Source organism: Trachypithecus francoisi, unplaced genomic scaffold (assembly GCF_009764315.1).
Source record: "Trachypithecus francoisi isolate TF-2019V2 unplaced genomic scaffold, Tfra_2.0 Lachesis_group17, whole genome shotgun sequence".
NCBI lineage: Eukaryota > Metazoa > Chordata > Mammalia > Primates > Cercopithecidae > Trachypithecus > Trachypithecus francoisi.
In genome coordinates, this window is record NW_022681462.1 from 24,478,430 (window position 1) to 24,494,925 (window position 16,496).

Consider the following 16,496-nt stretch of genomic DNA (forward strand, 5'->3'; position numbering starts at 1 on the left):
ATGAAACTTCCAACACAAGACAGGAGGAAAGGACTATTCAACAAATTATTCTGGGACAACTGATTAGTTATTTCGGGAGCTGGAGAATCTTGGTTTATAGCCCTAAGCTCATACCATTTCACCAAAACCATGTCAATTAAATATTAAAGTTAAACATAAACATTTAAATTACCAAAAATATAATACAGTTAATGTGAGCATTTAATCAAACTTCTGGTAAGAGTGGTCATAGAGAAAAAGAATGACAAATTTGACTTCTTAAAGAATCATAACTTTTAATATCTCAAAAATAACCAAATTTAAAAGCCAAATAACAAACTGCAAAAAAAAGTGCAATGAGGGATTAATATGAACAGTTAATGCAAATTGACAATTAAAAATATGAAGCGTTCTCCAGACAAATAAAAAACAAACACTTAATTAGCTGAATAGAAATGATGAAAAGTTGCAAATGTGAAAAATTTTAAACTCATTTGAAACAAAAAAATCAAAGTAAAATAACTAAGTATGATTTTTACCTATCAAATTATTTCATATTTTAAGAGTGAGAACACTGAATTCAGGTAAGGATGGGGTAAAACAGCCACTTTTTTATTCTGAAGTAAAGAGTGGTTTAGCCTATTTGTTAATAACAGAAATCAGAAAGTCTTCCAATTGCCATGTTCTTTAACCAGTAATTCCACTTTTAGAATCTTCTTCTTTGGAAAACATCCTGAATACAAAAAATAAATTGCAATATGCCAAAGATAACTATCATAGGATTATTTATAACCAAAAATCAAAGACACCATGAATAGTAATGTGATTAAATATATGATCATATATGATAAAATGTTATATAAGCACTTTAAAAAGTTTGTTTACTTTATTAAAAACAAATATTTATTATGAAAAGTAAAATGATTTATGTTATAAAAACAAATTTTAACATAGTCTAATAATAATAAATAAAAGAATATGAAATAAATAACGATAGTAATAAATTTAAAAATACATAAAGACAAAAGATTAGGAAAAAGAAAAAAGTCAAAATGTTAAATGTTGGTTGTTAGGTGATGGACATAGGAGAGATTTTTATTCCACTAAAAAAAAATTTTTTTGACTGGGCGCGGTGGCTCAAGCCTGTAATCCCAGCACTTTGGGGGGCCAAGGCAGGCAGATCACGAGGTCAGATCAAGATCATCCTGGCTAACACGGTGAAACCCCATCTCTACTAAAAATACAAAAAGTTAGTTGGGTGTGGTGGCGGGCGCCTGTGGTCCCAGGTACTCGGGAGGCTGAGGCAGGCAAATGGCGTGAACCCGGGAGGTGGAGGTTGCAGTGAGCTGAGAGCGCGCCACTGCGCTCCAGCTTGGGCGACAGCGCGAGACTCCATCTCAAAAAAAAAAAAAAAAAAAATTTTCTTTTTTGAGGTAGGATTTTCCTCTGTCACCCAGGCTGGAGTGCAGTGGTGCAGTCATAACTCACTGCGGTCTCGGCCTCCTAGGCTCAAGGAATCCTCTTGCCTCTGTCTCTGGTGTAGCTGGGAACACAGGTACACACCACATCCAGTTGATTTTTAAATTTTTTGTAGAGACAGGGTCTTACTTTGTTACCCAGGCTTGTCTCCAACCTCTGGGCTCAAGCAATCTGCCTTCCTCAGCTCCCCAAAGTGCTGGGATTACAGGCATGAGCCACCACACTCGACCTTAAAAATATTTTTCTAACTTTAAAAATTATCAACATCTTTAACTTTTAAGGTATAAAAACTCCAAAAAATAAACTAAAATCAAGTGCAGATGCTTGAGCCCAGCATCCAAGGATTCTGGTTCAGTGGATCAGATAATCCAAGGTGACTCCGAGACAGGGTCTCCAGGAAGCACATTTTAAGTAGCATGGGGTCCCCTCCTTAAGACCAGTTGCTGTCCTTTGGGCTCCTGTGCAACGCTCACAGTCCAGGGCCTCTGCCTTGGATGCCTTTCACAGCAGCCTCTGGAGACCTTCTTTTGCTCTCAAGGCCCATTTAAATCCCTCAGATAATGAATTACTCCTACCTCTTCCTTCACTTGAAATGTGGCTTGTGTTTTTCTTTTTGTTTGTTTTGGTCTTTTTTAACCGTCTCTCTCCCCTCTGGACTTTGCAACCGAGAATTGGGTGCCATGTCTGATTCATATCTACCCTCATCACACTTACCACCGTCTTAGCACAAACCTGGCGGTCCATAAATACATAGGTCCAATGGCATCAAATGACCCTGTGCCTCACCTCTGAGGAAACCAAAGCCCCATTTCCCTGCTACACTTTGCCCAATCCTTCTGCAAGACTCCTTTTTGGTTGTACTTGATCACTGAAAAAGAAACTGGACACGGGAAGAAATTAACTTCCTCTAAAACAGTGGTTCTTTTTAAATTTTGAGACAGGGTTTCACTCTGTCGCACAGGCTGGAGTACAGTGCCATGATCACAGCTCCCTGCAGCCTTGACCTCCTGGGCTCAAGCGATCCTCCTGCCTCAGCCTCCTAAGTAGCTGGGACTACAGGCAGGCACTACCATGCCTGGCTAATTTTTTATCTTTTTGTAGAGACAGGCCCCCACTATGCTGCCCAGGCTAAGCAGTGGTTCTTAACTGGGATGATTTTGCTTCCCAAATGACATTTGGCAATGTCTGCAGACATTTTTGATTGTCACAACTTGAAAACTGCTGCTAGCATCCAGTGGGTGGAGACCAGGATACTGGTCGGCCCTCTACAGCAAAGAATTATCCAACCTAAAATGTCATAGTGTTGCGATTGAGAAACCCTGCTTTAAAGCACCAGGCTGGCCAATAATAGACAGTGAAAATTGAGCCCAAGTGCCTCTGTCAGATTCTCAGCAGGAGACAGTGTACATTCAGCTGGAGTTTTGAAATTGATTGACATGTATACTCAGCTGCGGTTTTACAACTGGTTAAATGAATGCCCTACAGAAATGTGCGTAGGGTTAAGGCAACTACAAAGGGATGTCAAGGCACCCAAGAACCAGCAACAGAGGGAGCTCTCACACCCCTAAACATGAAGGGCAGTGTCATTGGAACTTAAAGAGAGCTTGAGCCCTGAAAGAGGGGCTGCCCAACAGGAACTGTGCTCATGGAGGGCCACGCTATTGTCAGGAGATAAACCCTAACTTATTTTGCCCTCTTACTTTCCAGTCTCTTGCAGGTATCTTCTATCAGCCAAATATAGCCAGAAGCCAGAAAGCAATGAACACTTGAGTGACAATGTGCCTTGCATCACTCAGTGCACAAAGGCAGGGGAGACAGTGTAGCAGAGTGGAGAAGAGGGAAGGTCAAATGGAAATAATGAACACATAGAAAATACTGGTTCCAGGTCTGAGCCCTACCTGGGCCCCCGTTGAGAAGGAATATACCCTTTAAATGTCAATCAGAAATTTCCAGGGTTGACCATTCTCCTCTCCAGATCCATCCCGTCCTGTGTAACATGGTGCCACACTCTCCCAGCAAGGAAATGTCAATCAGAATTTTCCAGTCACTGGGAATCTGCCAGGTTCATCTGGCTTTTGTCTCCACTAGATCTGGCACCACTCCTTCTACAATGAGCTGCGTGTAGCACCTGAAGAGCACCCCACCCTGCTCACAGAGGCTCCCCTAAATCCCAAGGCCAACAGGGAGAAGATGACCCAGGTAAGAAGCCAGGAAGACTTAAACACTGGCACAAGAATGCAACATGGATGCTTGGCCAGATACCTTCTCCCCTTCAAACATCAGTGCAACAGAACTCTCTGAGGACCTGCTACGTCCATAGTCCATGCCAGGCCCTGGGGGAGTGGATGTGGAATAATGAACTACCAAACTGGCATAGTTCCCACCCTTAATGAGATTACAAACCATTCTACAGGCCAAGAAGTGCTGTGATTTTTGCCAGATAATCTTTTATTCTTCATTGTCCTTTAAGATCATGTTTGAAACCTTCAATGTCCCTGCCATGTACGTCGCCATTCAAGCTGTGCTCTCCCTCTATGCCTCTGGCCGCACGACAGGTGAGTAATCCTGTAATCCATTCCTTTTCTGACTTCAGGGGAGGTAGGGAAAAGCTGGGGTCTGGCAGAGGCTCCTGCTCAGAGGGATCAAAGGGACAGCTGAAGTCCAGGCAAAATCTTGCTTAGGGATAACAGGTGAGAATGCCCATGTGGAATGCCAGATGTGAGCCTACCTGGTATAGCTGGAAAAAACATCCAGCGAGAACTGTTTCCCTCACAGTAATCATTCCAGGAGCTTCTACACATACACACATTCCAACAGTACTGGAATGTTTCTGCTTCATGAAGCAGAAAGAGTAGAACCTGTGGTGGTGGAAATGTAAGTGCAGTTACACATAGATTAATGACAGGGATACGTTCCAAGAAATGTGTGTCATTAGGTGACTTTGCCGAGGTGGGAACATCACAGAGTGTACTTGCACAAACCTAGATGCTATAGCCTACTACATGCCCAGGCTGTATGGTGTGGCCTGTTGCTTCCAGGCTACAGACCTGTATAGCATTTAACCATGATTAATACCATAGGGAACTGTAACAGAATGGTTATTTATTTGTATAGCTAAACATACTGAAACATAGAAAAGTTACAGTGAAAATATGGTATCAAAGATAAAAAATGGTACACCTGTATAGGGCACTTACCATGAATGGAGCTTGCAAGACTAGAAGTTGCTCTGGGTGGGTTAGTGAGTGAGTAGTGAGAAAATGTGAAGACCTGAAACATTACTGGGCACTACTGTAGACTAAACACTGTACACATCGGCTGTACTACATTCATAAAAATATTGTTCTTGGCCAGGCATGGTGGCTCATGCCTGAAATCCCAGCACTTTGTGAGGCTGAGGTGGGCAGATCACATGAGGTCAGGAGTTCAAGACCAGCCTGGCTAACACGGTGAAACCTCGTCTCTACTAAAAATACAAAAATTAGCTGGACGTGGTGGCAGGCACCTGTAATCCCAGCTACTTGGGAGGCTGAGGCAGAAGAGTCGCTTGAACTTGGGAGGCAGAGGTTGCAGTGAGCCAAGATCACGCCACTGCCCTCCAGCCTGTTATTTCTTATTAAAGAAATAATAAAAAATTATTTTTTATTATTCACTGCACAATAATAATAATAAGTTATTATTTCTTTAATAATAAATTAACCTTAGCTTACTGTAATTTTTTTACCTTATAAACTTTAAAATTTTTAAAGCCATTTTTACTTTTTTTGTAGTAACAGTAACAGAAAAATATTTTCTTTTTTCTTTGATTTTTTTTTTGTTTGTTTGTTTTTTGAGATGAAGTCTCGCTCTGTCACCCAGGCTGGAGTGCAGTGGTGCAATCTCAGCTCACTGCAACCTCTGCCTCCTAGGTGCAAGTGATTCTTGTGCCTCAAACTCCCAAGTAGCTAGGACTACAGGAGTGTGCCACCATGCCTGGCTAATTTTTGTATTTTCTTTTTTTTAGTAAAGATGGGGTTTCACCATGTTGGCCAGGCTGGTCTCGAACTCCTGACCTCAAGTGATCTGCCTACCTCAGCCTCCCAAAGTTCCAGGATTATAGGCATGAACCACCACCCTCAGCCAAAAATATTTTCTTTATTTATATTCTTTATTCTACAAGCTTTTTTCTATTAAATATATTTATTTATTTATTTACTTTCAGAGCTTTTTTGATAAAAACTAAAATATACACATTAGCCTTGGCCTACACAGGTTCAGGATCATCAACACCACTGTATTTCATCTCCGCATCTTGCCCCACTGGAAGGTTTTCGGGGTTAATAACATGCATGGAGCGGTTATCTCCTATGATAACAATGCCTCCTTCTGGAATATCTCCGGAAGGACCTGCCTAAGGCTTTTTTACAGTCAACCTTTTTTTTAATAAGTAGAAGGAGTACACTATGATTAAAAACATAGTATAAGAGGCTGGGCACAATGGCTCATGCCTGTAATCCCAGCACTTTGGGAGGCCGAGGTGGGCGGATCTCTTTGGGCTCAGGAGTTCAAGACCAGCCTGGGCAACATGGCTAGACCCCATCTCTACAAAAAATACAAAAAGTTAGCCGGGCGTTGGTAACTCACGCCTGTAGTCCCAGCTACTTGTGAGGCTGAAGCTGGAGAACTGCTTGAGCCCAGGAAGCAGAGGCTACAGTGAGCTGAGATCTCGGCACTGCACTCCAGCCGGGGCGACAGAATGAGACTTTATCTCAAGGAAAAAAAAAAAAAAGATAGTATAAGAAATACATGGCCGGGTGCGGTGGCTCAAGCCTGTAATCCCAGCACTTTGGGAGGCCGAGACGGGCGGATCATGAGGTCAGGAGATCGAGACCATCCTGGCTAACACAGTGAAACCCCGTCTCTACTAAAAAATGCAAAAGAACTAGCTGGGTGAGGTGGCGAGCGCCTGTAGTCCCAGCTACTGGGGAGGCTGAGGCAGGAGAATGGCGTGAAGCCGGGAGGTGGAGCTTGCAGTGAGCTGAGATCCGGCCACTGCACTCCAGCCTGGGTGACACAGCGAGACTCCGTCTCAAAAAAAAAAAAAAAAGAATACATAAGCTGGTACTAGTACCATAGTCGTTTATTATCATTATCATAATGTATGTGCTGTACTTTTATACAGCTGGCAGCGCAGTAGGTTTGTTTATACCAACATCACCACAAACACGTGAGTAAAGCGTTGCCCTATGACGTGATGTCAGCTATGATGATACTAGGCAATAAGAATTTTTCAGCTTCCTTGTTATATTATGGCACCACCATTGTGTATGTGGTCTGAAGTTAACCAAAATGTCACTATGTGGACATGACTATATGTGGCCTTGGTATAGAAGTGTGCTCAGGGTAACAGAGGAAATCTCAAAATAAAATGGTCTTTAATAGGGACTTGACAGCTTCCATAAACATTTGTTTAAACATTCATTCATCATTTATTCACTGACTTATCCATTCATTCATCCCTCATATATTTTCCATTACTCCCTACAATGTGCCACACATAGTACCAGGCCATGGGTATACACTGACAAATAAGACAGACTTTGTCATTATGGAGCTAACAGTTTAGTGGGAGATAGACAAAAGCAAAAGATAATTTCAATGCACGTGATAAGGACAATGATGGAGAAATGCATGGCATATACAGTTTCATATCCTGCACTTTGCATTTTTGTTTTTGTTTTTGTTTTGAGATGGAGTTTCGCTCTGTTGCCAAGACTAGAGTGCAATGACGTGATCTTGGTGCACCACAACCTCCACCTCCCGGGTTCAAGTGATTCTCCTGCCTCAGCCTCCCGAATAGCTGGGATTACATGCATGAGCCTCTGCACCCGGCTAATTTTTGTATTTTTAGTAGTGACAGGGTTTCACCATGTTGGCCAGGCTGGTCTTGAACTCCTGACCTGAAGTGATCTGCCTGCCTCGGCCTCCAAAAGTGCTGGGATTACAGGCGTGAGCCACCGTGCCTGACCTTGCACTTTGTTTTGTTGCAAACATCATGTTTAATGGCCACGTGGTAGTCATTGTATGATGGTTTCATTATTTACTTATTTTACCACTTCTCTATTGCTGGAGCTTTAGGTTGCCTCTCATTTTTATTATAAAATATGCCATGATTCAGATCCTTATACAAGAGTAAATTACTGGTTTCTGGACATTTATTTTGCATCTGGCCCTTACTGAACCATCTAACTGGGTCTAATGGTTTCTTAATTGATTCTGTTGGGTCTTCTATATAAAATCACATTATCTGCAAATAATGACAATTTTGTTTCCCTTTGGTAGTCATACCTCTTATTTCTATTTTCTGTTTCACAGCAATTGGCTAGGACATCCTGGACAATATTAAATAATAGCCATGATATTGTAATGCTTTCTCATCAGTTATGACGTGGCTGTTAAATTAAGAAATATGAGGCTGGACGCAGTGGCTCACGCCTGTAATCCCAGCACTTTGGGAGGCCGAGGCAGGTGGATTGCCTGAGGTCAGGAGTTCGAGACCAGCCTGGCCATAGTGAAACCCTGCACCTACTAAAAATACAAAAATTAGCTAGGCGTGGTGGCAGGCACCTGTAATCCCAGCTACTCAGGAGGCTGAGGCAGGGGAATCGTTTGAACGCGGGAGATGGAGGTTGCAGTGAGCCGAGACTGTGCCATTGCACTCCAGCCTGGACAACAAGAGCAAAACTCTGTCTCGAGGAAAAAAAAAAGAACATGCAGTGGAGACTTAATGACAAATTGACAAGTATGTATTACCAGTGATGTGTTTCAAGGAATACAAAAAAAAGGACACATTTTACTTGCCTTCCAGAGGCCTACAGTCTCATTTGGGGAAAAAAAAAAGTGACATACATAAAAAATAAAAAATATGATTGATGATTCTTGTGATGGGTGAATATCCTTAACTGGTAAAGGAAAATATGGTAGTCATATCTCATTGGTAACAGTCCTAGAAAGATACTGATGAAAGACAAGAATAAGATTTTTATAAGCCTGATCCTCTCTGTCCACAGGCATTGTCCTGGATTCAGGTGATGGTGTCACTCACAATGTCCCAATCTATGAAGGCTATGCCCTGCCCCATGCCATCATGCGCCTGGACCTGGCTGGCCGTGACCTGACTGATTACCTGATGAAGATCCTAACAGAGCGTGGCTACTCCTTTGTTACCACAGGTATCCAGCCCCTTTGTGGATACCACAGGTATCCAGCCCCTTTCCTGATTCTGACTAGAGCTCAGAACCAAACTGGTTTAGGACCAGAAGTTCTCAGAACCAATGAGAATTCTGTGGCTCTGTGTCTTTAAACTCTCCTGAGATAGACCTGGAGGCTTTAAGCTGGGGCTGGGCCTCTGGATAAGACCAGATAGTCATAGAAGCAGTCCCTCCTTCCCCAGGGACCAACTACCTCTGTCCATGTCCACACCAGGACTAGGGCTAGTTTTCACAGGGCTGAATGGTAGTGAAGATCCGCTGATGCATTTCATTACCTAGGGGCACCTTTGGTTTGAGGACAAATTGAATAAGTGAGGCCCAAATTGCTAAGGGGAAGGTGTCATGTGGCCCACCTGGGCAACTGGCATTTTTAGGTGGGAGCCTCTTTAGATTCTGTAAGATCAAACATCTAAGTCTGAGTCTAGACCAGAAATGTGTCCTGCAAAGCCCCCAGGAAGACCTAAGGCTTTGTCAGAAATCTCATACAAAGTCCTGCTTGGGAATCAAGACTCGAGACTCCCTCTTTAGAAAGGGGAGTAGAAGAATTAAGATTGAATGGAGTGACCCTTGACCCTCTTCAGGGCAAGTCTATCATCATCCTATGACTGAATCTAAAGTAGATGTGAGGCCAGGCGTGGTGGCTCACGCCTATAATCCCAGTACTTTGGGAGGCCAAGGCAGGCAGATCACTTGAGGTCAGAAGTTCTAGACCAGCCTAGCCAGCATGGTGAAATCCTGTCTCTACTAAAAACACAAAAATGAGCTGAGCATAGTTTCTGCACTTCAGTCTGGGTGACAGAGTGAGACTCTGTCTCAAAAAAAAAAAAAAAGAATAAAGTAGATGTGAGAAGGAGGTTTTCATGGAGATCAGAATGGGACAACCAAACTAACAGAGTCAGTATTCACCTTCTGTCATTTCTGCTCCTTCCAGCTGAGAGAGAAATTGTGCGAGATATCAAGGAGAAGCTGTGCTATGTGGCCCTGGATTTTGAGAATGAGATGGCCACAGCAGCTTCCTCTTCCTCTCTGGAGAAGAGCTATGAGCTGCCAGATGGGCAAGTTATCACCATTGGCAATGAGCGCTTCCGCTGCCCTGAGACCCTCTTCCAGCCTTCCTTTATCGGTGAGGTGCTACCCACAGTCCCTGCCAATCTCAGGAGGGAAGGGTGGAGGGGTGGGTGAGGTATGGAGAGAGAAACACCAGGAGTCATGGACACTTTGTTAATTACATATGCATACCTCACATTTTCCTAGGAAGGGCGAAAAGTGTGTTTAAAAAAATAGAGAAGATCTCATTTTAAATAAAAGGGAAAGGAAATCAAGATACAGGAAAAGCAGAACAGGAAATATAACATGAAACTAAGAATGAAGTTAAAACACAGAAAGTTTGTAGGCAGCAATATAGCAAGGTCAGGTTGTAGTTTAGCAAGATTCCTTTATCTACAGTGTGGAATCATATTGCATGGATAAAAATCCGGAGGCTTGGCCGGGCGCGGTGGCTCACGCCTGCAATCCCAGCACTTTGAGAGGCCGAGGCAGATGGATCACGAGGTCAGGAGTTCAAGACCAGCCTAGCCAAGACAGTGAAACCCCATCTCTACTAAAAATACAAAAATTAGCCAGGTGCCTGTAGTCCCAGCTACTTGAGAGGCTAAGGCAGGATAATCACTTGAACTGGGGGGATGGAGGTTGCAGTGAGCCAAGACCGCACCACTGCACTCCAGCCTGGGTGACAGAGTAAGACTCTGTCTCAAAAAAAAAAAAAAAGACTGGAGGCAGCTAGGCATGGTGACTCACCTGTTATCCTAGCACTTTGGTAGGACGAGGCAGGCAGATCACTTGAGCCTGCAAGTTTGAGACCAGCCTGGGCAACATGGCGAAACCCTGTCTCTATGAAAAATACAAAATTTAGCAGAGCATGATGGTGCATGCCTGTGGTCCCAGCTACTCAAGAGGCTGAGGTGGGAGAATCACTTGAGCCCCAGAGACATCAAGGCTGCAGTGAGCCGTGATTGTGTCACTGCACTCCAGCCTGGGCAACACAGTGAGAGTCTGTCTCAAAAGAAAAAAAAAAAAAAAAAGACTAGAGGCAAGGAGACCAGGCAGATGGCAAGAGCTAGTTTGGCATGCAGGACCTTTTGCTCCAGGAGACTGTGATGCCAGGCCACAGTAGCTGGATGTCAACCTGCAGGCAATGGGGGACTGTCAGGTGACATGATGAGTATATCCATGCAATGGAATCTTATTTGGCAATAAAAGGGAATGAAGTATTGATCCATGCTGTGACCCTGAAAACATTATACTAAGTGAAAGGAACCACACACAGAAGACCACATGGTGTATGATTCCACTGACAAGAAACATCCAGAATAGGCAAACCTCTAAAGACAGAAAGTGGATTCCCTGTTACCTAGGGCTGGGGCAGGGATGGAGGGGAAAATGGGGAGTGACCACTATTAGGTATGGGAGTCTCTTTTGAAGGCATTAAAAATGTTCTAAAATTAGATTTTGGTGATGTTTGCTTCTGCGGATATACTGAAAATGACTGAATTATATCTCAAAAAGTTATGAAAAAAGAAAGATAATATAACAAAAGTATTCCTTTAGAAATATGCCTCAGGCAACAGTGTAAAAGATCAAGCCAGGCGTGGTGCCTCAAGCCTGTAATCCTAGCACTTTGGGAGGCCCAGAGGAGTGGATCACAAGGTCAGGAGATGGAGACTATCCTGGCCAACATGGTGAAACCCCATCTCTACTAAAGATACAAAAATTACCTAGGCATGGTGGTACGTGCCCGTAATTCCAGCTACTCGGGAGGCTGAGACAGGAGAATCGCTTGAACCAGGGATCGGAGGTTGCAGTGAGCTGAGATCGCGCCACTGCACTCCAGCCTGGTGACAGAGCGAGACTCCGTCTCAAAAAAAAAAAAAAAAGATCAATCAGAACAGGGGACAATAAAGGAAACGCCATGACAAGGAAGGGGGTCTGATCTTATCATCCTTTTGGGAGATATTAAGGTTCTGAACTAGGGTAGTTGCAACAATCGAAGAAGGGTCATTTGAGGAGCTGAAGGTGTACGTATTTATGAAGTGATGCCTGTTGACTAGACACTGTGATCTCCATTAGGCATGGAGTCTGCTGGAATTCATGAGACAACCTACAATTCCATCATGAAGTGTGACATTGACATCCGTAAGGACTTATATGCCAACAATGTCCTCTCTGGGGGCACCACCATGTACCCTGGCATTGCTGACAGGATGCAGAAGGAGATCACAGCCCTGGCCCCCAGCACCATGAAGATCAAGGTGGGTCTTGCCTCAGTTCCCTCCATCCTGTTCTTTGTATAAAGTCTTGCCTACTTGGGAGTTCCTTGGAGACAGGCTGCCAGGCCTGGTAACTTGCTGGTCTCCTGGGTTCAGTATCATCCTGGACTAGAGCCAATTTTATCCTAGGGAATCATGTTCCTTGGGCATTGATGGGCTGAAGACCCACTTAGCATGGATCTCAAACATAATCATAGGAATGTCACATAAGAAGAGGCTGAAAGAATTTGGGATGATGAGAATATTATTCAGGTGTAATGGCTCATACCTGTAATCCCAGCATTTTGGAAAGCCAGGGTGGGAGGATCACTTGAGCCCAAGAGCTGAAGGCCACATGAGCTCTAACTGTGCCACTGCACTCCAGCCTGTCTCTAACTATAAATTCAGATAGATTCTGTCTCTAAAAATAAATAAATAAATAATCAGGAGACCGGAAATGGAAGGAAAGAAAAGAAGGAGGTCACACTATGGTATCTTTAAACTTTATTGCTCCAGAGGAGGTTGAAAGTTCCAAAGAGTGGATGTTTTTGTCATAGGGCCAGCTCTGCTTCAAACTCAACAGGGACATTCCTTGATTTCTGAACATCTCTGATCTACTGTCCCATCTTGGCCATGCCCTTCCCCATACTGCCTCCCAACAGAGCCTCTCACCTCCTGGGCATCTGCAGGCTGGGAGCTTCTCCCCTGCCTCTGGTCTCCAAGCAGTCACACAGACATTTTTAGCTCCTTCTAGGAACTTTGCTGATAACAGTTTTAGAGAAAGAGTTGGGAATAGAAATAACACATTGGTTGAAAGTTACAAAGTCTCACAATAAAGCTGATCTCTGGGGAGTAGGCCTGATGTGAGGAAATGTGTTCTCAGTCAATATTCTAAGAACCGTCATGAAGGAAGGCTGCCCCGGGCCTTCCCCCTGCCTAACAGATGGTGTTCATCACAGAGAAATGGAGCAGACCATCAGGAAACTGGTGAGAACTTGTGGGCTCTTCTCACCCAGAGCCACAGGAATGGTGCATTACTGAGGCCTGTCCTATGGAAAGCATCGTGCCAGGCCTGGGGCAGGGGCATTTTACCAGGACTGTGTGTCATGATACCACGCCTGGCCTCACTCCCAGATTCTGGTCCAATAAGTCTGAATTGCCCCCATCACCTATACTGATAAACAACCACCAGTGATCTGATGCATTTCCCAATTCATGAGCCACTGCTCTGACTTTAACAGTATGTGCCAGCCTTCATGGAGTTTAGGATCTAATTAGTAAACATGATCAATACCAGAACAACCTAAATAAGAAAAGCGGAAGGGGAAGGACACTTTAAGCAGGGGAAGTAGAAGAAGCAAACATGTCCAGGCAGGTCTGTGCTTATATGAGCACCTACCCAAACTGGACAGCAGGACTTGTATAGCGGAACTGGGGGAGATGAGGCAAGTCTCAAGGACATGAAAGAATAGATTTGGGGTGGGGGTGGGGCTCATTTAGGACCACCAACTTAAGAGAAGCCAGAGTTTTCTCATGAGAAATTTGTTACCTTGTTAGTGGCTGTGCATTCCCAGTCCTTGAAATAATCCGTTCAAGGAGCATTTAGGTGACTTTTGTCTGCCTGGATAATAAAATAACTTATAAAGATCCTTCTTATTCTACAATTCCATGATCTCTGTGATTTAGGGAATATGTACAGAGATTCTAAGGCAACAAAAAAAATCAATTTATTATCTGGTTTGCTCTAGCACTGAATTCTTAGACCCTTCAAAAACTGGAAAATTAGTTGAAGAATCATAGTCCTTCTGGATCCCCTTTGAGGTAGAGTTCAAAGTTGTTTGACCTAACAACGAATTTCTAAAAGCTAAGCCCAGGATTCCTAGTGGAAAGCATGAACAATGTAGATATAGATTTGAGGACTTCTGAGATATAATTGGATGATGACAGATAACTCAAAACAGGGTTTTGGTAGACTGGTTTGTACTCAGGAATGGAGGAAGCCCAGCCCAACCTGCCCATGCATCCAAACTTCAGGCAAGAACAGAACAAGGTTCCCCTTATAGATATTTGTATTGATCAGCTACTGCCAAGTAACAAACAACTGTGGAATCTCAAGGGCACATCACAGTGAGCATTTATTGCTTATGCATCAGCTGGGAGTTAGCTGATCAAGGTCAGGCTTGGCTAAGTAAGTGGCTCTGAATTAACTGTAGGTCCAGCCAGCTCAGGTCAAGTCCATATTTCTCATTAACGGGCCCAGGCTGAAAGAGCTCCCCAGGGGCAGCTCTTCTCATGAAGATGGCAGAGCAAGAGAACATGCCCAAGTACACAGGCATATTTCAAGCCCCTGTTTGTGTTATGTCTGCTAATATCCCACTGGTCAAAGCAAACACAATGCCCAGCCCAGAGTCACAGGGAGCAGTGCACTCTTCCCAAGGAGGGATTAAGGGAAGAGTGGGGAAGTGAAGGTTTTGAGCAAAAATCTAATCTATCACAACATTTCTCCTGTTCTTTTCTGACCATGGGGTTCCCCTTTTCTGGGATAAATAGATTTTTGGACCACCCTGCTTATTCCCTTGGGGACTGATCATGATTCACCACATTTGTTCTTTGCAGATTATTGCTCCCCCAGAGCGGAAGTACTCAGTCTGGATTGGGGGCTCTATCCTGGCCTCTCTCTCCACCTTCCAGCAGATGTGGATCAGCAAGCCCGAGTATGATGAGGCAGGACCCTCCATTGTCCACAGGAAGTGCTTCTAAAGTCAGAACAGGTTCTCCAAGGATCTCCTCAAGACTACTCTGTCACCAGTAATGAAACATTAAAACCTACAAGCCTTACTTCTCTGTGTGGGGCTCTTTTTTCCTGGGCTATGTCTCATACACAGTGCTAAGGACTTTTCACACATTACTTTTAATCCATGCAATAATGTTGTAAGGTAGGTGCTATCATTATTCCCATATTTCAGATGAGGAAATTGAGACTCAGAGAAGTCAAGGACTTGCGAAGATCACACAGATTCAAGATTAAAATTCAAGTATCTGACTGCAAAGCTAGTGCTCCTTCTACTATGTCATCTTGTTTTCTTTTCCTTGAATATAACTAAGAATGAGGCTAGATGACTCTTGGGATGGGGGTAGAAACACAGGCTTTCAGTGATGTAAGTCCTTGTACTCCAGGGCAGTTCACTAGGGAACATGAACACAGAGTCATGACACAGGCTTATGGGATGTGACATGAGGAGTTCACACACAATATTACTGTCACTCACGTGAAGAAGGGTCACTGTGGGCTTAAGATCTCTATGAGGTTGTTATTGAGGATTAGGCTGTATTTTTTTTTTTTTGAGACAGTCTCACTCTGTTGCCCAGACCGGTATAGTGGTGCGATCTTGGCTCACTGCAACCTCTGCCTCCTGGGTTCAAGCAATTCTCCCGCCTCAGCCTCCTGAGTAGCTGGGATTACAGGCATGCACTACCACACCTGGCTAATTTTTGTATTTTTAGTAGAGATGGGGTTTCACCATGTTGGCCAGTCTGGTCTTGAACTCTTAACCTCAGATGATCTGCCCACCTCAGCCTCCCAAAATGCTGGGATTACAGGTGTGAGCCACCATGCCCAGCCAGGTTGTATTTTGCCCCAAAATTAATTAAGAAAGGAGTAGCATCCTTAGGAAGGACATTTTCTCTCCTTCCCCCTCCCGTTCCTCCTCCTCCTCCTCCCCTCCTTATTAATTTCCTCCCTACCCACTGCTCTAGGTCAATTTTGTTTAATTTTACAAGTATTTACTGAATTTTTGGCATCTGGAATTGCCGGGTAAAGCGGCAAGGGATTTATATTTCCAACGAAGATGATTCCTGCCCATTAGGGTCTCACTGCATACAGGCAGAGATAGACACATGCATACAAGACAGTGACACAAAGTGAAACAAAAGCGCCTAAAAGTACTATGATAAAATAAGGGTTGATAATAATAGCTAACATTTATTTAGTGATTTCAATAGGCCAGGTTAAAATTTTTGCATGGATTTCCTCAATTAATCCTCACCACAACTTTATGGGGCAGGTATTAGTGTCATTTCCCATTTTATAGTTAGGTTACTGCTTACTAGGTCACCCAGCTAGTTCACCTTAGGACAAGATCCTCACATTGGGCTGGTGCACCTTTCACCTCCCCACCTAGCAAAGTCCCAGCCTTCGTGCCCCTATCAGATCCCATCTGGTCCATGAAGCTTCCCAGACACACCCATTTGGAGACAGTGGAGTCCAGCGGTTAAGCGCAGAGACCTCAATGTCAGACATTCCTTTCACCCTCCCAGCATTCGATCTCTGGGGGTGGGGTGGGATGGAGGAGCGGCTTTCATAAGCACTTAGGGGATTTCTGTGAGGACCAGTTTCCCAGAAGCAGACCCGGAAATGAGGATTCCTTGCAAATGACTTATTAAAGAAGTGCTCTGAGGAGGGCTGGTAAGCAGAGTGGGGGGG

The 16,496-nt window shown here is 43.9% G+C and overlaps 1 protein-coding gene across 1 annotated transcript in view; it reads left to right on the forward strand.

Annotated features, from left to right (window-relative positions):
• Positions 1-14,851, forward strand: part of ACTG2 (actin gamma 2, smooth muscle) — a 27,054-nt gene extending 12,203 nt beyond the window's left edge. The window contains exons 4-9 of the mRNA XM_033175129.1: positions 3,547-3,657; positions 3,929-4,013; positions 8,508-8,669; positions 9,640-9,831; positions 11,835-12,016; positions 14,630-14,851. Coding sequence (XP_033031020.1) covers positions 3,547-3,657; positions 3,929-4,013; positions 8,508-8,669; positions 9,640-9,831; positions 11,835-12,016; positions 14,630-14,773 — 876 coding nt within the window. The 3' untranslated portion in view covers positions 14,774-14,851. The remainder of the gene's footprint in view (positions 1-3,546; positions 3,658-3,928; positions 4,014-8,507; positions 8,670-9,639; positions 9,832-11,834; positions 12,017-14,629) is intronic.
• The last annotated feature ends 1,645 nt before the right edge of the window (positions 14,852-16,496 follow it).